At 40.7% G+C, this 21,277-nt stretch overlaps 2 protein-coding genes across 3 annotated transcripts; one reads left to right on the forward strand and one right to left on the reverse strand.

Moving 5' to 3' along the window:
* Nucleotides 1-1,882: 1,882 nt before the first annotated feature.
* ube2r2 (ubiquitin-conjugating enzyme E2R 2) lies at nucleotides 1,883-11,522 on the reverse strand. 2 transcript variants are annotated; one of them, XM_014407998.3, is made up of 6 exons: nucleotides 10,910-11,522; nucleotides 10,329-10,518; nucleotides 7,011-7,097; nucleotides 6,786-6,883; nucleotides 5,861-5,995; nucleotides 1,883-5,751 (listed from the first exon to the last, which is right to left on the reverse strand). In XM_014407998.3, the coding sequence occupies exons 2-6, from the start codon at nucleotides 10,503-10,505 to the stop codon at nucleotides 5,466-5,468; spliced, it is 783 nt and encodes a 260-aa protein (XP_014263484.1). In that variant the 5' UTR covers nucleotides 10,506-10,518; nucleotides 10,910-11,522; the 3' UTR covers nucleotides 1,883-5,465. The 2 variants fall into 2 exon arrangements, with proteins under 2 accessions (XP_014263484.1, XP_004545290.1); XM_004545233.4 differs by having other exon boundaries at nucleotides 10,329-10,521; nucleotides 10,910-11,521.
* A 2,320-nt stretch (nucleotides 11,523-13,842) lies between these two features.
* On the forward strand, nucleotides 13,843-21,046 carry ubap1 (ubiquitin associated protein 1). Its single transcript, XM_004545230.6, has 7 exons — nucleotides 13,843-14,019; nucleotides 15,767-15,813; nucleotides 15,930-16,054; nucleotides 16,243-17,085; nucleotides 17,641-17,799; nucleotides 18,323-18,424; nucleotides 18,556-21,046. Exons 2-7 carry the CDS (start codon nucleotides 15,774-15,776, stop codon nucleotides 18,694-18,696), a joined length of 1,410 nt encoding a protein of 469 aa, XP_004545287.1. The 5' UTR covers nucleotides 13,843-14,019; nucleotides 15,767-15,773; the 3' UTR covers nucleotides 18,697-21,046.
* Nucleotides 21,047-21,277: the final 231 nt, after the last annotated feature.

A 21,277-nucleotide genomic window follows, 5' to 3' on the forward strand; every position in this document is an offset into this window, starting at 1 on the left:
ATCTTCCCCGAGGTATCTTCCTGGTGTTCTATGACAAAAACACCTCACTACAAGGTGCCCTGGAGACATCCTCGTCAGAACACCGAATCACCTCAGTGAGCTGTTTTTGATAAAGAAAAGTAGCAGCTCTACTTCCAAATGACTCCTCACTCGATCTCTACGGCTGAGCCCAAACACACTTCAGATGAAACTCACATCTACTGCTTGTTTCTGTGATCTTATTCTTTTGGTCACTAGCAGGAGCTCATGGCTGTAGATAGATAGACTGGTAAATTGACAGCTTCACTTTCCAGTATAAGACCCTCATCACTACCAACACCGCAAAACCGTATTTATCTTCCACTCCACTCCTCACTCGTGAAGGAGAGCCAAGATAATTCAATTCCTTCAACAGCTCCAGGTGCAGATGCTCTTGGGAAGAGTGTTACTACTGGCAATATGAGCCATGCTTTTGTGATGGTTGTACAGGGACTGAATATGACAATGAGCCAGGTGCACCATTCTCCCTAAGCACCCGGACACTCCAAAGGACGCAGTTATATGCCCTCTCCAAGTACACTCTAACAGAGGGACTCACCGCCTCAGTACACTGGCAAGACCTTTCCAGGTGAGCTGAAAAGTGTGATTCCCATGTAAATGTACCACACACAGTTACAAGAATAGTTACAGGAATCCCCGTATCACCGCCCCAGTCTGCTAATCCAGAGTCACTGCTCCAGACTTCCATAAAGACTATGCAGAAGAGATTTAACCAACAAAGCCGCAAAACATCATGAACCTTGAGGAAGTCAGGGTGAATTCCAGCCACCCAGTGGCACAGTCATCCAGCAGTTGTTTTAGTATCTTTGTCACCTTAGCCATAGTGATGGCCCTCACCAGCTTTGTCTCTAGACTTACTTCTTTACACATATAAATTGGGAAAACCCAGGGACTGAACGGGTGATATAAGAAAGATATCGAGTTTAAAATCCTTGAAGATTTTTTAATCCATATCCTTGGGTACAAAGTCTGGAATGAGCAGGCTCGACTGCAGGCATACTTGTGATTCGTAGAGTTTCTAAAACTAGAATAGGAGGCCAAGTCTTCAACTCTCAGGCTCCTCTCCTGTGGAACCAGCTCCCAGTTTGGATTCAGGAGACACAGAGTAGAGACACCCTCTGTACTTTTAAGATGAGGCTTAAAACTTCCCTTTTCAATAACGTTTGTAGAGGACTGGGTCAAATGATCCGAACTATCCCTTAGTAATGCTGCTTTAGCCTCAGACTAATGGGAGAGTTCTCATCATGAGAAGGGGACCTCTCCCCTACTCCCTCTTTTTAGTTAACTTTTATCCACTTTCTCAGTTTGTTTAGTCCTTGTTTTTGACTTTGGTCTCTCACTATTTCCCCCCCCCCATTTCACCTCATACACAAACAGTCAAAGCAGATGTCTGCCCCTCACTGCGCCTGGTTCTGCTGGAGATCTCATCCTGTGAAAGGGGAGTTTTTCTTCCCCACTTTTGCCAAGTGCTGCTCATAGAGAATTGTGTTTGGGTTTTCTCTCTCTAAAAGTGGAGGATCTTTACGTTACTATGAAAATCCCTTGAGATATCTATTATTGTAAACAAAGAAGGGAAAGAGAAATCCTACAGTAACACATCTTGCTAAAAACTATACCCTTGTGACTGTGGGTACACCACAAACCTTATTGTAAATGTATGTTGGAATTACATGTAACTAATGAGAATGAAATCCATTTTTACCAATCTGATTATTATACATTGATGTCAAGCACAAAGGCAAAAATCCTGTAGAGCTCAACACTCAAAAATTGACTAGTATCATTTACTTAGTTTGAGAGTAATCAAGGGTCAGTGGCTCAAATAAGGTGAAAATCCTTTCAATAGGCTTTGATGACATACTGTTTTATTTCTTATGATTTTCAAACTGAACCACCATTACTATCCATTTGCATATCACTCCTAATTTTAGTCAAAAATCAAACTTGCTGTGTTGTCCATTTTTCATGACATGTGGGCTTAGCAGCAACAGATATCTGAGCCATATTGCAAACAACCCAACAACGTCATGTTCTTTTCTTTCTTTTTTTTAACAATATAAACTGAGTGACATTTGCATCCTCACAAACAAAATGATGGGAAAAAATGAAATAAGATGAAACCGACAAGGACAGCATAAACATCATTAGGTGTGGACAGACTGTGGTACCATTGTGGACAGCTCAATCAGCAGAGTGTGGGACCATGCGAATGTCTCAGGATGACCTCACTGTGTCCACCCACACTTTAGAAAATACACGCTTGTGATTCACACTCACACACAGAGAATAAACAAAGTAAATGATTTCATTCAGTTTTCTATGCAACTGTGTGTGGAATAACATGTTAAAATTATGGATTGCGACTCATTTTATTTAATCTTTTCTCTTTTTTTTTGTTTCTTCATCTTTAGCATTAATAGTCCGCGGCCTTCTTAGCATTTCTCCACCTCCCCTCAGGATAAAAAGAAGGCATATGTTTTATTTAAGAAGTGGAGAGTTCTAATACTGAAGCTGATTAAATTCATCATCAAATTGCTACCAAAAGGGCTACACTAGATCTATTTATTTCTCTAATGTGAATTCAGATTTCTAAATTTTGGGTGAAAGGCAAAAACCTGGCTTTAAAGCATTCGTGACATTTTAGGAAATGCAATTATTTGTTTTTTGTGCTGAGACTGAGACTAGAAGATTGATATAACAGTTCATTTTTACATTTCTTAAAGACGTTTTGTTAAATAAACAAAAGTAATAATTAATAACCTTTGATTACAATCCAAAATTTAGACGTTCTCATATCAATCTTCAGCATCAGAAAGCATGCATTTCCCAAAATGTTCAGCTCTCTCTTTAGCAGACACACGTGAGATTTGTACTTTCCATTGTTTACTACTGAGCTTACTTCTTTCTACGTGGTGATGGGCAAAAATGGTGATCACAACAAGAAGAAGTCCAGAATCTCAATCATATTTCCACCTCCTCTCGTGGCTTGGTATCAAATCCATTCAGTCTTTTAGGAGTGAATTTTGTTTGTCGCCGTTCTCAACAGAATCCAGTCTTTGCAAACCTCCAAAGCACAAGGCCAGGAGACAATACTTCACTCCTTTGGCTTCACATTAAAATCCAAAAAGGTATGTCTCTAAGAGTCTACTCACTCTGCATTAAATCCATTACATGCATCCATTCGTCCATAGTCTTTAAAATGAATGAATGTGGGGCTGGACTTGTTTTCCTTGGCATAAAATCCATCCATTGGAGTCACAACCCCAGTGCTCCACTGTGTTCAATGAGCAACAGGTTCTTAAAACATAGCTCAAAATGCATGGTTTACTCGATGCGGCACAATGATGCTGTTCAGTGTGTTCAAAAGCTTAATACTCAAAATGTGTGTGTTTTTTTTTCTTTTTTCTTAAATCAGTCAAATCCTCAGATGATTCACGCCTCCAGAAACAGCACTTGAACAAAGTGCCTACAAACTGAATGGTTCATCAACTGGACTACTGAAACAAAGGAAAACCCTGACATCATAGTCAATATGAATAGTAAATGTAAATATACACACACGGGGATAACAGGCAATCAGTGTCGTATTCATTCAAATGCAAATGTGTATCTAAGCTGCATGTTGATCTTTGTCCCTGTCGATAAACAAGACTCTGGATGTGGTGTAGCACAGTAACAACATCCAGTTTTCACTAAGTTGCATTGAAGCATCAATTGGGAGTCACAGGGCACAAAAAAAGAGAAGATTTTCACATCTATCGCAACGTAATGCGAGCATTGCATTGGGGAGAAAGAGATGCATTTTGATTTTCTTTACCCTACCGAAAACAGAATGACTTAACGGACGCCAGTCTGCACTAACAGTAACATTCAGTGATGTGTAAATGCTTGAAGAGGGATCGGAAACTTTCAGAGCAATCTTAGCCCTCTAATGAGACCAAGTGAGATATAAAGAAAAGGAGGCGGAGGTGAGGAGCAGGTGTGTCTTAAGATTCTCTTTGCTTTTTCTCTCTCAGTGAAAGTCTGAGGCCCTGAGGTTTACGAGGCAGAGAGAGGTGCGGGAGGCGATACGAGAACACTCCCCCCCCCCACACCCTTAATGAAATAACGCTGCTTTGCCGGAAAATGAGGGTACTACTGAAGGTGTATCCAAGAAGGTGGAACGCCAGAGCCTGCGTTTGCACGTTCAGGTTGATTGCATCAAAGTCGAACAGGCTAGCGTTTGGGACAGAGATATTCTGCTGGGGGGGGGGGCAGAATGAACGACTGTGACGTGACGAGCCGGCCAACTCATCGACTGGTTAATGAGCCAAAGGGGTAAGTGTCCATTAACCAGCCTGTGTGAGCCTTCTGAGAAAATACAAGTGAAGAATGTGTCGGTCAAATAAACACATAAAAACAGCAACAAGGACAGACACAGTGGATAGATCCAACTTTTCTTCCAACCCAAAACCAAACAATCCGTCATGGGGCTGGCCAGTGACAGCGGAGTTCAAGAGACCACCACAAGGACTATTTGTTTTCATCATTTATCAAAGCTAAGACAATTTGCTTACTTACTTATTCAAAATCAAAGAGTTCTTTTAGCTTTAGGAGATGTGCAGCAGGAAATATTGATATACTGGAAGATTTTGTTTTACCGTGTATCTAGTAGGATTCAAATATATGTGTACACCTACTACACCGTAATATTTATTATGTCATTGCTGCTGTTGGCTAAACTGATTTTCCTAAAACCAAGGTGTGACTTCAACAACCTACTCTTTCTAAAACAAAATGACTGGTTTAGCAAGACAACACTGAAATTTAATGGCTGAAGGCTAAACTTAACCACAACCAAATAACTTAAAGTAAGGTAATATGAGCAACTGTCTAAATGAGATTGTAATACAGCGAGGCATAATCTACTTTGTGACTTGGATGCGATTGAACACATGCTAACAATAAAGAAACACTCTAATGTTCAAGTCTGCAGAAGCACGCCATCTTTGTGGTTTATGGTAATGAGGAAAAGGCCAGACCCTCAAACTCTTCCATGGCACATTTTAAAAATGTGAAACATGTTTTCAAATCAATAAACACCTTCAGGACACTCTCAAACAGTGCTGGAGTAATAAAACGTTCGTTGCCACACAGAGTGCGAGCTGTAATTAAGGCAAACGGTGGAAACGTCAAATTCTGCTTTCAGCGAGAACACTACCTACAACGTTTTGCTGAAAAGTTACGTAACAGCATCAAAGGAATTGCATTTGACCCAACGCTTGTATTAGTTTAATAAATGATGAAAGATTTTTTTTTTTTTTGGCAGTAGACTTTTGACCCCATTGTATGTGCAAATATACATGTGCACACATACACACACATACACACACAGAAAAAAGAAGAAGGGTGGTGGAGTTGGCAGGAAGAAGTTATCATCCAGATCATCACGAGTCTTCGTTGCCAGAGTCGTCCTGGTTGTCGTAACATCTGGTGGACGTCCCGCAGTCCTCCACGGCGCCGATTCCCCCGGCTTCACCTACAGACTCCATCTCGCTCTCGTCCTCCTCCTCGTCCTCCTCTTCCATGTCGTCGTCGTAGAGGTCGTCATAGAGAAGGTCTGAACTGCGGTCCTGAGAAGGAACCCGGGTTTGGATGCAGTACTCAGCCAGCGTGGTGGGCACTTTGACGCCGTCGCGCTCCGCCTCTGCTGCTGTTGACATCACTTGCTTCCTGTGAGCAAACGTGGAGGAGGTGTATTATTATTTTTTTTCTCCATGTTGCATAAAATACATTTCTTCAAAGTAACTACACACACTGGTAAGAGTGTGTTCATTTGTACCTGATAATCTCTGCATACTCCTTGTCCTTGCCTTTGCTGTCCCTCCATTTGCGAAACATAACTGAGGCATCCACATTGGCTGGGGAGAAGGTGTTTGGCTCGTTGAGCAGAGAGATCACACTAAGCAGGATGGTCCTGATTACCAGCACGTACGCACACATGCCACACACACACACACAGAGAGTCGAAATGAGGACACTGTAATATCAGATGTCGTCGTCATATGAAAGAAAACCTCTACACGAGCTTTTTGAAACCTCAGAAGCTGTATCCCAGCTCGGAGAGAGGTGTTACCTCACCTCTTTCCCCTCGTGGCTCAATTACATTCTACACCCAATCTGCTCAAGTTTTCAAACACAGACTCGGCACTTTAATGCAACTCTGTGTTTCTTGCTGATATGCTAAATTTAGAAGAAATTCAGAAACCTACCCTACAGTGGTGTCTACCGCTACAGATAGAATACAGAACAAAGAAATGGTAGAAGATAATTATATCCAATTCTTAATTTCATTTATGAAAATTAAATAAGACCTAGATCCAATTTTTGTGCCACAAAAAATGTCTAATTTAGCCAAAAGGAAACTGAACCACAGCTAGCTGTTCCTAGCAGCAGCATTTTTAGACTCGATCTGCTAGTTTTTGGCAGAAATCAGAAACTGAGGGGTCTAGTGGGTTCATGCCTGTCTAACTCGTCCCCGCCGCTGAATTCTTCATGTTCAAACATGCAGTATTAAAACAACTGTAAACTGACATCACTTGAGGTAGTATGTCAGGCTTCACACAGCTCCCACCGGTGTTACAGTATGCTCTAAACAATTCTTTTCATGCTTGTACATGCAAGACACCCCCAAGACTTATCAACAGGCCTAAAGGTGTAAAATTAGTGAAGGTGAACTTGGACCAGAAGGTTTGCTGAGAAATTACCTGACATTCTGGGTGGGGTTCCACCTTTCAGAGGGCAGCTCCCCACTCTGAGGATCGTCAACAGGGGGGTGTAAGATCGAGATGCACACATCTCCATTCTGAAGACATAAAGGAACATTTGTCAGGAAAACACAAACGCGGCAGCGTCTTTAAACAAATCCATTTTAAAAAGGAAATAAATGCCAAACTGCAAACACGAAAGCATTAAGATCCTTCAGGACAAACCTCATAGATGTTGGGGTGCCACATCTTGGTGAGGAAGCGAAAGGTTGGTGGGGAGTATGGGTAGTCAACTGGGAACTTGATGTGAGCCTGAAAGAACAAACAGAAGTCTGACTTCAGTTACTTGTAACTAAGCTTCAGCCATTTAAGATTACTGGGGTCTTAACTTCAAGGAGAAAGCATCTGGAATGTGAAAAAACCCCACTATCCAATTAAACTGCACATGTGTGTATTTTTATTTGTGCAATAATAAATTATAATTATCAATGTTCACCAAAAAGTAGGACAAAGGAATCAAAAAGCTACATTAAGTAGATGTTGACAGTAGATTTAAGTTGCTATGGGGACAATTCATACACACATATAAAGTAAATAAAAAAATATATTTAAAAAATTATGGCCCACTCTTTGGATCGTTGCCTAAGTTCATTTGCGACACCATTGCAACACCTCGATCCTTTTCTTTTTCATCCATTGTGGTACAGATTTGTTGCTGTGCTTGGGATCACTGTCCCATTGTCAGGCAGAAGGCCTCACATTTAACTCTAGAACATGTTTGTATACAGAGAAGCTCACAGCCAACTCCATGTCTGCAAGGTGCCCAGCTGCTCAGGTTCTGTGGCTGTAAAGCCAGCTCAAATCACCACTACTCCACCACCGTTCTTTATAGTTAGTATCACATGTCTGCCTTTCTGCAGACATGGTGCTGTTCATTATGGCCACACGTGTCAACTTGGTCTCATCTATTAACTGACTTTTTTATTTTTATTTGAATTTTATTTTTTATTTTATTTGTATTCTTTCACTTATTGTTGCATGTGTGTTGTTACTGCCTGTGTTTGAGTAATTTCTGTAACTGTGAGACATCTGCTGCTGCCTATCTTGGCCAGGTCTCCCTTGAAAAAGAGCTTTTTAATCTCAATGGGATCTTCCTGGTTAAATAAAGGTTAATAAATAAAATATTCAGAGGACATTGACCTATGATGCAGCTTTCCAAACTTCCAATTTCTTTTTAGAAAGAAGAGGCTTTCGCCTGACGACCCTTCCAAAAAAAGACATACTTGTTCAGTATTATTCTAATTGTGCTGTCATGAACATTAACATTTAACATGTTAACCGAAGTCTGTAGAATCTGAGATGTAGTTCTTGGGTTTCATGTTTGAGCATTACACAGTCTGACCTGGGGTGAATTTGCTGGGCTGATCTGCAAACTGCAAAGAAATCTTGCTTTTATAGAGATGGCCACACTTTCCGATGATCAGTTAATAAAAAGCATTTCATCAGTAGCACCTGACTGCTATTAATTCCTATGAAAGCAGTACTATTGTACTCAGGTGCTACCGGACTCTTGTGAAAACATGTAAAATATTGATATTCTATGGAGCAATACATATGAAAGGTCTTGCTTATTTAAGCAGGTCAAACGCCAAAGTTATGTTGTTGTAACGCCACAGCCTAACTTTTAGAAGGGTGTTAAACTGGCATTTGGGGCATTATGAAAAAAATATACAAAGTTTAGCAGCTGAAACCCTTTAAGTTCCTGTTTTTATTTACATTTTAAAGAGCATCCTAACTTCTTTTTGGACACGGGGTTTCAGTCAGCCACAAAGTTGCTTCCTTTACCGTCATATTTTAAACCACATCACATCAGAGAAATAGTTACACATCCAGCCGTACCAACAATTAGACTGTGAATCACCCTATATTGTCATCGGTTCCTAATTAATTTCACTGTGACACAACATCAGGTGCTTCTGGCTCTTTCTTTCCAAAGTATTATCAGAGAAAAAGGATGGCAGGCTTGGGTGTGTGTAGCTCCGCCCTAACTCTCACTGAACTGCTTGCCCGTCTGATAGGACTATCATTACTCCACAGCTAGTTACTAAATTACTGCAACTGTGTGACATTAAACACGTAGACGTCATGACACACTGGCATGAGTTCCACTGCTTAGTATCAGTCGCTGAAGCAACATTTCTTTTTAAATGTGCAAACACAAGTTAACAGATTGGTGTCAAAGTAACAGTAAAGTCTAACATGTAGTTGCCTTCATGGGCATCTTTCTCTTTTTATCACTTTGAGCTCGTCTGGATTTCTGGGTTTTATTTATTTTTCTGTCTGCATCACATAGTCTATCCTAAAATTACTTTTGTATACCTTAAAGTGAGGGCAATCAACACAACACAGAGAATTCTGGGGAATGATTGAAAGCTGTTGCTTGACTTTAAATCCAAACACCTTTCACTTTACTCTCAGTATAATTACAGGGGACACTGAAGATATCCCAAAATATCTCATCCCTGTACAAAAGCATGATTGTGTATGGTGTAGGCTGCAGGAACCAGGCAGTAAAAACAAAGTTACACTGAAACACCTGAATTGTACTACAATTCACTTTCACCAGTTTTTCATTAAATGAAGGTCAGCTGCACCACCCACCAGTCGGGCATTTACAAGACTAAACAAGTAATTTATTAATGTCATTAGGCACTGGCTGCCAAAGTATTCAACAAACGAGTAGTATACATGTCCCTTAAAAAAAAGGGAAGTCCACATTTCCTGTTTGCTAGCTATCACATAGACTGGAAAACCAGCCCAGAGTTCACTCTTACTTGTGGCATCTAATCCTGACATTTGTTAGTGCTGATGTTCCTCAAATTTTTGTGGCTAAAGACATGCCAGTTAAAAGAGTATACTACAGCAATACCTGCTCTGTCTTATCCTTCCATTCCCACTAGGCTACAGCATCATCTGCGTAGCACCAAGCTGAAAGCAGGTGCTCTTTATGCTACATTTTCTAAATGTTTCACCGAATATGCAACATATTCAAAGAAAAAAATATAATGAATCTAATCATGTCCCTTCTCTCTCTGTACTCAGGTGCCATTTATATCAGTCTCGTAGCTAAAAATAGCAAGCACAACCATCTTACAGTGAGGTGGGTGAGGGCTGGGTGAGGGCTGGCCGAGGAGAAGGACAGGACAGAACGACTGAAAATGAATAAAATATAATATAAAGCCTAAAAATTCCTCGCCCATTAGAGGCAAACCACGTTTCAATTACAGCTTCAAGAAGTGAAAAAGATCTAGTTTGAAAGTTTGAGTTTGTACAGATTTTAGTAGGAGGCTAAACTACAAAGCTGTGTTAAGAATTGTAGCATGCCCTGACATATATTATATTACAAAGAAATTCTAGCCGATAATATATTTGGTCCCTAAACATATTTATTGTATGTGTTTGTTCGCTAATGAATAGCTTCATATGAACTCTTTAAGTAAGCATGACTTCACATAATATGTGTACTGGAAGTGATTGTCCCACCTTGAAGTAGCCTCCCTCATACAGGGTATTCGGGGGACCAAAGATGGCCACTTCCCAGTTGTAGAGGTCAGACTCCTCCACCAGAGTGATGCGGAAGCCTTCCACTGGCTGCTCCTGCAGAGACTTCAGCTCCATCATGAGGGCCTTCTGGGAACTAGGGGTTGACTGGTGGGCCATGTTCTTTTCCACACTTCTTGACAACAGTTAGCCGCACAGATCAGTGAGAGGAAGCAGGAATTGTGGAGTGGACAGAAATATTACGAGTTTAATGACACTGTCAGGACTCTACTCACTTTTCATGCATTTTTAATATCATGACCAGTTTGACTCAGAAAACAGCTGCAGTGTCTTAGCTTTGCTTTCATTAACAGGAGTCTTTCTAACAAAAACGATAGGAAAAGCAAAACGCTGTGAAATTAAACCCTACATGTAAAAAAACAACAACAAAAAAACCAGGCACACACAAAAACAGCTCATAAACATTCAGGATTTGTGGCCTGCAAAGCCTGATTATGTCAGTGGTTTGGCTCGCAGGCCCATTATAGTGGGGGAAAAAAGCAAAGTTAACAGAAAGTGTTTACCTCTGTCTCCTTGCACTGTGTTCGCTTCCTTATAGCTGAGCCCTGCAGGATAAACTCATTGGCTGTCCATGCTAACCTGGCTGTGCCTTGACAAAGAGACAGTGACAATAGCAGTGGCTTTTTTCCCCTGCTAAAGCCTATGGCTGCTCCTCGTGTTGTGTTTCCGAAATTCTTTGTGTGCCAGTGTTGACAGTTGACATGGAGCAAATATCAGTGTAAGTCACGGTCTCCTGCGGATCATTCTTGGCTTTAAAACAGGACTCTGGCTCTCCCTGCCATCTCTCCGTGCTGCTGGTTCGGTTCGGACAGGCGCCCAGCTGATCTCTGCTTGTTTATGTTTGTTTATCTGCTCACTGGCAGTCTCAACTTCTCCACACGTCAGCTAAACCCCTACCGAGCAACTTCGTTCAAATAGAGCAGATTTTCTGCTCTTTGTCGTCTCTCCGGCACAGTTACAGTGTAAAAGACTGAAAATTTCGAGCCCGCGGTCGCTAAAAGGACAGTAAGTGAGAGGTTTATACTCGCGAATTACAGTGGATTTAATCGATTTTTATTTTCCTCCCATCTATGCTTCCGGCTATCATTGCGCGTGTCTGCAGAACGTAAAGCGCGTATCTGAACGTGACGTGCGCGCACTCGATGTTATTTTACATGTTCGTTCGCGTGACATTTTTATGTTTTAGATTCCAAAAATACATATTTGTAAAACATATTTTAATAATATGTTATTATTTTTTATGTAAGTTGGTTACATTATTTGTCTAAGCTCCCTCGCTCTCTTTCTTAATACTAAATATCTGCAGCGTGAAGTCCTCACACATACATACGGGCATTAATATTAGATCTCAGACATTATTGACATTATTGTAATTTTCATTAAACCTACGTCTACTTCCTGTCCTTAACTATATCCCCATATATTATTACTTATAAGAATGTCATATAAAGTATTTGGTTAGTTGGGGTGTATATATTGACGAGATCACAATTAGTGTTTTTTTTTTTCAATCAGTTTCCTTCACTGGCAATTCTCAGAGCATCTACAACACAGATGTCACTTACTGTACATTGTGGGCCATATGACTCTTACTTTGATCTCAAGTGAGAAGGAGCAGTGAAATCCCCCTTTCAATCAGTGCAAACAGGTTTAATTGTACATTTAATATCTGGAATATATCAATATAAGAAAAGAAGTGCAGTTTGAACAGTATATCTCAATTTTGTACATGATAAAAATAGTGCTGCTGTAGCAAACAAAACCAGTCAGCACGACACTTTGGACTTAAATTGTAAGACATAAATGTGTAAAATTACAGAATAAGTTCTGGTAGCTCATTGTTCAGACTGTGTTTTAATTCTTTTTTCTTTTTTATCATGGACCCACTGCAAATACTACTACTACTACTACTACTACTACTACTAATAATAATAATAATAATAATAGTAATAATAATAACAAAAGTAAAATTATATTATTTAAAAAAAAAGGATATTTCTATATTAGATGATATTGGAAAAAACATCTAATATCTTTTAAAAGCTTATCTATTACTTGATTTTCATTGGCATAGTAGGAATGACCATGGTGGAGGTCTTCATCGGTAGGAAAAATAATAAAACGCTGGGTGGGTGCTATGATGTTACTGATAGTGAACTTTATTTTATTCATAAGGTTAGTTAGTAGAGTTACCAACCGTCCTGTAATAAACAGAATGTCCCGTATTGAGAGAAAATATTAGGCGTTTCTTATTGAGCTGAAAAGGAACGCAGTTTGTCCTGTACTTCAGCTAGAATGGAAAAAGACACAAAGCTGGAGTTATTCTGTCATTACGCTGCACAGCTGCCTCTTCTTCGCTCATTCTCTCCCCTCCCTCTCCTGTTGCTACTTCAATCATGAAACTGATCAATGATCAGCTGATCGGCTTTTCTGTCACAAGTCCCGTCTCTCTTGTTTGTTTATCTCCCACTTTGTGCCAATAAGAAGAAACCAGCGGATGTCGCGCTAAACAACAGCAGCACGTTTAAGCTTGATCAGCTGTTGTTAGAATTTATTTAATATTAATTTCTAGTGTCAGCTGATGCTTGGTGGTGCCACAGCTGTAAAGCTGCTGGTCCTGATATTGGTTTGGATATGTGGTGAGAGGGAAACATGAAGATGAAACCAGGAGATGTCCTTACTGAATCTTCATTGCTGAACAGGTGATGGAGAAACAGCTTTACCTTTTAGGTGACATGAATGAGTTGAAGGGAAGTTATGAACTGTTTCTGAGAGACAAATAACACCAGGATCCTTTTCTACATAGCTTACAGCTGGTAACTGTGCAGGAGCGGGTCTAGCAAAGTTTTGCCAGGGGGCCAGGTAGGGCAGTAACAGGGAAAGGGGGCACAAAGAAATACTTTTCTTTCTTATTCTCATTTAAAATGTCTAGCTTTTAATAGAAAGAAAATGTACTTTATTGATCCCTGTGGAGAAATTCCTCTCTGCATTTAACCCATTCAGTGAAGCAGTGGGCAGCCATTGGGCGCCCAGGGAGCAGTGTGTAGGGATGGTACCTTGCTCAGGGGTACCTCAGGGTAGCTGTTCAGGGGAATCGAACCCCCGACCTTCCGATCATGGGGCCACCTCTACATACACAAGACAGTGTACATCACTGTCACGACAGCTTTTGTTTCATTCAAAGGCTTTATGGCTTTTCCTATAATACCTGGTGGGCCGGTCTCTAGCCGATTTTTTTGTCCCAGTCCAGCCCTGACTTAAATTGATATTTAATCTTTCCATAGCCATACGTCAAATAAGCATTGCGATAATATAGCAACCACTCAACATTGTTATTCTATAACCTGGCTGTGACTGTTTATTAAAATACTCATTTTGTGTAGTTTAAATCAACAGATTTTGTGTTCGCGTGCCTGCCGTTGTGCCGTGCATCCGAGTGACGTCAGACAGGAACCAGTGGAGGGGAGGTTGACAAATCAAGATGGCGACCTACGCTGAAGCAGGAAAGAGGTTTCAGTATAAATAAAACCGAATCGGAGATTAGCTTAAATTGGAGTGGCAGCGATATAAAGCGTCGTTTGGATTTTGAAAGAACAAGACGGAGCAGATACTGGTGAGAGCGGCATGTTCTTTTCTATGAGCTCGGTTTAATGTCAGGGGCGGTGGCAGCACAGGCAGCAGCCTGTCCTGTCCGGCCACATAACAAACAGGCCACTGGCGAAGCTAAGCTTATTAGCATGAATAGTGGTTTACATATTCGCCTAACGTCCGACGGTTATATGGTTCGAGTCGAGGTGGAGACATGCATCCCTTTTGGGATGCGTCAGAAAGGGCATCTAGTGTCTGCCAAATCAAAATATGCGGATCTTTCGTCGTGGCGACCCCGTGTAAATAAGGGAGCCGCCGAAAAAAGGTTTAATGACATTCCACCAAGATAGTTAGCCACTATCTAGTGGTGACTGTCAGCGAGTTAAATAATTTGGCTTTTAGAGTCCTAAAATGTCGAGTAAACTACTGCTATATCCGACGCTGGCTTGTTTAACTATCACCGTCACTGTGAAACTGTTAGTGCGCTGAGCTGGAAGTACCCTAAGAGTGTAGACTGGCTTAGCTTGAAGCTAAGGCTATCATAACTTTAGTGCCACTAGCTTACGAATATATCGTACTTGGGGGAATATTTTATGACACATACGTGTAAGATGGGACTATTGCAATAGTCTGGTTTAACTCATCGCTGTCTGAAAATGTGTTTTCGACTATTATCGCGGTGCTTTCGTTCTCGTTTTAGCTTCGCAGTTAAGTTACTCAAACTTATTTACCTTCATGAGTCAGCCACCGCTGTCTGCGATATTATAAATGACTATAATCGTGTGATTTATAATATCTAATATGTTTTAACTCTAATCGTGGTTTGAAGCAGAAACATTATACCAGAGCCAGAAGGAAATCGTTATAAGATCATTTGTGAAAGTAGATAGAGGACCAATTGACTCGGTGTTTTGTTATATAACGTTATCACCAACTACTACACCCTACCAATTATTGTGGCGCTACTAAGCTAACGTCTTCGTACTTAAGACATCTGATAAAATAGATGCACCCCAATCACGAGATGTCTTGTGATCATGATTGATTTGTCTCAGTTGTTTGGAAGTGACACGGAACTAAAACATGTAAACATCTGTAGACTTGGGTGTTCATTTTCATTTATTCAGGAAGTGCCAGGTAAATTATCCTAGTGTGTCAGTAAACCAGGTGATACAGTGTTTGTGTCCACTTTAGCCTGAGGAAATCTGAAATGCTCTTTCTTTTAAAAACACAGAGCACTTCAAAGTTAATTAAATCGGCTTCAAAATATTTTCTGCTGGAAGCTGGTCTGCACACCAGCTCACAGATCAAAGTTCTCTGTTTCGCAGATTTGAAAACAGTAACGTCTGTGTCCATAATGTCAGGCTTTGTTGCACAGCATTACCAAATAACAGGATTATATAACTTGAAGATACTGGGCAACATAATGCACAAAGGCAAATAAAGCTATTTCCAATCTAAAAGGAATTGCACTACAGTATGAAGGCATGTTATTTCTCTTGTGCTTTAATTAGACATGTCAAATTGGCATTTCTCAAAACAACATACTTTAGTGCAAATATCCCATATTAGACAAAATATTACATATGTTGGCAAACTGGTGGAAGAAAGGCTGTGGAAGTCTACTTTGTGCTGGTTTCATAGTGGCACAACATTTTAAAATATGGTAGCCTATAGCTTATAACCCTTTGCTCTCTTTTATTACTAAATTTAAAAAAAAAATCACGGTACTCTCACTGACCACTAACCAGCATGCTTATTTCTGTTTTCAGACTCTAAATGGCTGCAAGGAAGTCTGGCTCAGATGCATACAACAATGGCAAGGACTTATTTTTAGTACTTTGTTGTCTTACTGTTAGCTCTGTTGGTGCCTTTATCTGCAGTGTGTTTTCTGTAAAGTATACTTACTTTCTCCTTGTTTTTTAATGTGCACAGGACCCATCAGCTATCTTGATGATGTTCCCTTCAAGATAAATGATAAATTCCGTTGTCCAGCCAAAGTGGGTCTGCCTGTTGGTTTCTCTTTGCCAGACTTCGGCTCTGCATTGGCGGACACAAAGGTGGGTTTTTTCCCACAGATGTTAGCTGTGGCATAAATGCAGCTCTGCACATCATTTTTGGTAGTTGAAGATGAGATGCGAGGAAATCATTTGTGTTACTGTTATTCTCAATTTAATACAGTAAATATTTTCTCTTTTACTTTGTGTCCTGTTCACCCCTTAACACCTATCATTCTTCTTTTCCACAGTATGACTTTTCTCTCGAGAAACGTAGTGTGCGCTGGGGGGCAGAACTGGCTGAGGCCAGAGCGGCAGAAGCCAGAGCAGAAGAGGCTGCAGCCAAGCAGGAGGCAGAGAGCAGGAAGCGTTTGGCCAAGGCCCAGGAGGTTGATGGTGGTGGAGGGAAGAAACTCCAGTCTGCTGCAGAGGACCAGGACCTTCCACCACCAGCGCTGAACCCTGTTCTTGCAGGGCTGAGCCATAATGCCATCCTCACTCCGCTGCCTGCTCGAAGCTTTGACCACCGGAACACCCAACCCAGCACTCCTCAGCTACACAGCCTCAATTTAGCTGATTTTGAGCGGGAAGAAGATCCCTTTGACAAGCTGGAACTCAAAACTTTAGACGATAAGGAGGAACTGAGAAACATCCTCCAGAGTCAGCCTCAACCTCAAGCTCAACCTCAGCCACAGCATCCTCCTTCTGTTTCCCCACCAGAGATTTCTCAGCTAGGGCCAACATCACGTGGAAACAGCCCATCCCCACCCAGCATCAACACCAGCCTCTCATCCAAACCAGGCTTTGCCCACAAACCCAACGGGTTGGTTGCCTTGCTAGACATGGACAGAGTTGGGCATCCTGGAAGAGCAGCATTTGACACAGACGATCGCCCTTGTAACATTCGCTCTCTGACTTTCCCCAAGCTCTCTGATTCTGGTGACCCAGAACCACTGAGATACACTCCTCTCCCCACCACCGTTCCTGCTCCCCGACAGAACCTGCCCAATGGCAGCCCACCAACCATGCCCAAGGCCCAGGTTATTGTTGCTCCTGAGCTAGCCAGCCACACCAAGAGTGGTACACCAAAGCCTGTGAGTATAATTCAGTGTATACATTGAACACTTCAGCTGCAACTTCCACTATAATAATGAAACTTGGTTAACCAGGCAAGAGCGTACACAAGTGTTGTGAGCACGCTGCAGAGCTCTACTCTGCAACAGTGAAACTATGCAAGTCTCCTATTTATTTTTATGCAAGGTGAAGTCTATTTTTTCGTTTTTAAAAAAATAAAATAAAATAATAATATGGCTCTATGGGAAATTCTTTTCGCTTTAGGTGTATTAAATAGTCTACCATGCACTTTAGATGTTAACTTATCATGTTACAAAATTTCAATGCTTCTGTGCCATATAAAAAAAAACCTGCAGAATTAAAAATTTAAAAAATGCCCAAACTTTGCTTTGTCTTTGGTCCCAAAACCATACACTGCGTGCGGGCTGACTGTGCAAGTAGAAAACATACATTCCCCTTCATGAAGACTCGACATGTTTGATACATAAAAATATTAAAAGCGCATATCAAGGGATGGTTAAAAACAGTTCTTTGAGCTGTATTGATATTCATGCTTTTGCCCCCACCGCCATTAGGCCATTCTAGGGTCAGGATCTGCTGGTCTACCGTGTGGTGGAGCCCTCCTCAGCATGACTCCCAGCGAGCGTCAGTGTGTGGAGACGCTTGTGGGCATGGGCTACTCTTATGAAGGCGTCCTGCGGGCCATGCAAAGACAAGGACAGAATGTGGAGCAGGTGTGACTCCCTCCTACTCCAACGTGCACAAATTTGGATTCATAACCTATTTGCTGCCTGGTGCTTAGCACTTCGTTTTGTCTATATGTTTTTGTCAGTGTGCACATGTATTAAAATAAATGTTTTGCACTCCACTCACTCTTTTTGTGAAAAGTTAAGGCAATAGATCAGGTTGTGTAGAGCTAGTATGAAATACTTAAAACCAATGATACAATGTTTGTCCATGGTTAGATGATTATGAAAATTATGAGTAAATGTGGTATAACTGGTATAAGTGAGCTACATTGACCTGGTGAAGTTTGAGTAATGAGGTAGAATTGTGACTCAGTAATGTGAGATGATAGGCTCACAGAGCAGGAATTACAGAGTAAGAACTTTAATATGATGTTATTTCGGTTCACTGTAAAAACTTACAAAACCTATTAGTACCACATTGCTATTAAAGTTGTCTTTTATGTGCGTATTTGAATTAGTTTTTGTTTTACTTCACACATAATAAACATTTACTTATTGTCTGTCCAAGGTACTGGACTATCTATTTGTCCACGGTCGTCTGTGTGAACGTGGCTTTGATGAAAGTGCAGTGGAGGAATGTTTAGAGATGTACCAGTGCTCAGAAGAAAAGGTTTGTACGACCAAATATACATCTCAAAAAGATGAGGAAAAACTGTCAGTGGACCTGAGAGGCTAAAAAGGTTTAAGAATACAATAAGAACAACAACAATGTCATTTCAACATATTTTTCACTCTTCCTAGGCATTGCAGTTTCTTGAGCTGATGTCAAGATTTGGTGAAATGGGATTTGAGCGGGATACCATCAAAGAGGTGCTGCTAGTCCACAACAACGATCAGGACAAGGCTTTGGAGGACCTGATGGCTCGTGCCACGGCTAGCTGAACCTAGCCAGTTGGCTAACCAAAGCTCTACCCAGGGCATGCCTCCCACTACCACCCAACAGCCCCTTTCCTTCCACCCGCCCTATCATACCATGCCCTGTCCTTGCCTTGGCTGTGGAAGGGACTGCTGGGAGACTGTTGTATTTCTCTGTGCTAAACCGCATTGTGTGTCAGCACTTCTTAATGACTGTGCCTAGAGTGGAGGAGGTTAAACTGTAACCATGCTTCTTGAGGGTGTTCCAGGATTTGGTACTGCTAGGATATTCGTGAATAGGAGGAATAACTGAGCTGTGGCAGTTGATGCCATTCTGATTTGCTTCCACTTGGAAGTGTTTATCTGACTGCAGGCAAAAAACAAAACTAAACGCAAAGCCGAATAAGGAGGAGCTGGTTACAAACTCTGGGTGCATCCACGAATGACCAGTTTGAACTTTAGAATCTCTAAAAAAAAAAAACCTGCCATCTTCCACTGCTCACAGCAGACCTAGTAGACAGTGGAGGGGATAGGTGGGCTTGTGGACGCTTTCTTCAAACAGAACAGTTTTACATTAACAAATAAAAACAAAAGAGGGGGAAAAAGCACAGACAGAGAACTGACTCGCAAGGAGTGACCTCTGTGCTGGTGTGCCCGCACCTGTTTCTGTTCTACTTTATGCTTTCACTCATTCTTGTTGGTTTTTACAGTTCATTTTGGGCACTTTTCATGTTGGTTTCAAATTCAGTTTCTTTGCTTTCTGTTTTAGGAATTGCATTAATAGATCATTTGTCATCATAAGTATGAACACAAGAGTACTACTGCCCCATTGTGCTCTTTGACCTGCACTGGAAAGCCTGCTTGAAGGAGTAGGAGAGGTGTAAGAAATTGAGAAATATCCCATGATGTATTGGCACTGATGTGTCACATACCGCACGGGCACACACCTTTCATAATTATCAACTTATTTAAAATAGAACACTGACACTTTGATTTAAAAATAAAGAGGTTGATATAATAATGTAAGATATGTTAACTTGCAAAAGTGATGGTTTTAACTTTCACTGGAAAACAGTGGGGGGCGGGGTTTAAAGAAAGACAGAGAAATGTGAGGGTTGCTTTTGCAGCCACGTCACAGTGCAATAGAGTCATTTCATATTGTTTGACTTTTGACTTGGCACTTTGAGCCTCAAGTGATTTTGGGAGAGGAGAAATGGTCTGCTGGCCTTGCTGGAAATTTTACCGGAAAAGCTTTGATTTTAGAGATTTCTGTCATTCACACACTGTTTTTGTTTGTTTGTTTGCTTTTTGGATTTCATACCACAAACGCAAACAATACTTTTTCTTGGTTCACTGTTTTTCCCTACGAGTAAGATATGTGTTCATTCAGATTTTAGTTTGGTCGACATCTCCATAGTCTTAAACGGAACATTTAAATGAAAAAGTCGAAAACATTTTCCATGATGTCAATTGGGTTGAAATTGTTTAAAAGAATTCCTCTTTTATCTTTTATACACGTGGTAATGGACCTGCTGAGTTCGGTATTAAAAAAGTGTGTCTGGTTTGATGGGGATTGTGAAAGGCATGGTAACAATTAAGGGCTTAATGTAAGCAAAGGGTGACTCAGAGAACTGAAACTTTACTCGGACTAGCTCAAATGAGAGGAGACCACTTCTAACCATCAGTCTGTTTGGTTTGTTTTTTTGGTTTATTTTGCCAATAGGGAAATTATTTTACTAAGCTATTAGTGACAAATGTCTGAAAAATACACGGTACCATTCAAACAAAGATGAACACGTTTGCAGTAAATTCCCAAAGTGTTGGGGTGGTTAAGACTTTGCATTATTGGTTTCAGCAAGGCGTTGCGTCATCATCCAGCCTTTTGAAACTGAAATGTCAACAAGTAAGTTTCAGTTTTTTATTTTTAACTTTTAATTGCCTTCCTTTCTATTTACCAAGCTAAAGAAGACATACAAACACACAAGTGGTATTATAGTGTCCGTACTTGACTTTCGCGTAGCTTTGTTAATTATAGGTAAAGCTGGTGTCCACTTGCCTCTTCTCTGACAGCCCCACACCCTGGAGAGATTATAGAAAAAAATCTAATCTGAACTTCCAATTGACCTTTGCTTTCATTCTAACATCGGAGTTGTGCAAGGATGAAGCGCAACTGGTTTCTCATTTAGGCGATCATATTTAAGCATTTATATATTTAAATCTCCATCGATGATCAGTCTCCATCTAATGAACATTGAAATATTTTAATATTATAATAAATGGTGGGTAAGTGTCTTTCCCAAAGTCCTACAATGTGATTCAGAAAATGTTCAGTTTCCTCATTATCATTTGGAAATGATTAAATGTGCACATCCTTTGAGTGGTGAGATGGCTTTTTTTCTTTCTTTTTTTTTCTTTTTCTCAGGTTAGGAAACATGTCTATATTTATTTTCTCTCTGTTTAGAGGAAGAGACAGAGTAAATACAGAGAATTGGTATTGTCACTAGCAACTGGAAACATCCAACTCTGACGCCTAGTCAGCAGAGTATACAACAGCAGAGAGGCCAAACGTATCCTGCCTGCATTTATCAAGGTATAAAAACGGACAAGA

The sequence above is a fragment of the Maylandia zebra genome, linkage group LG5 (genome assembly GCF_041146795.1).
Source record: "Maylandia zebra isolate NMK-2024a linkage group LG5, Mzebra_GT3a, whole genome shotgun sequence".
NCBI lineage: Eukaryota > Metazoa > Chordata > Actinopteri > Cichliformes > Cichlidae > Maylandia > Maylandia zebra.

Coding starts and splice junctions, on each gene's coding strand:
- ubap1 (XM_004545230.6), top strand. CDS start 15,774: ATGGCTGCAAGGAAGTCTGGCTCAGATGCATACAACAATG. Junction 17,086..17,640: donor AGAGTGGTACACCAAAGCCT/GTGAGTATAATT, acceptor CACCGCCATTAG/GCCATTCTAGGGTCAGGATC. Junction 18,425..18,555: donor ACCAGTGCTCAGAAGAAAAG/GTTTGTACGACC, acceptor CACTCTTCCTAG/GCATTGCAGTTTCTTGAGCT.
- ube2r2 (XM_014407998.3), bottom strand. CDS start 10,505: ATGGCCCACCAGTCAACCCCTAGTTCCCAGAAGGCCCTCATGATGGAG. Junction 6,884..7,010: donor GGCACCCCAACATCTATGAG/GTTTGTCCTGAA, acceptor TTATGTCTTCAG/AATGGAGATGTGTGCATCTC. Junction 5,996..6,785: donor AACCCCACCCAGAATGTCAG/GTAATTTCTCAG, acceptor GCTGGTAATCAG/GACCATCCTGCTTAGTGTGA.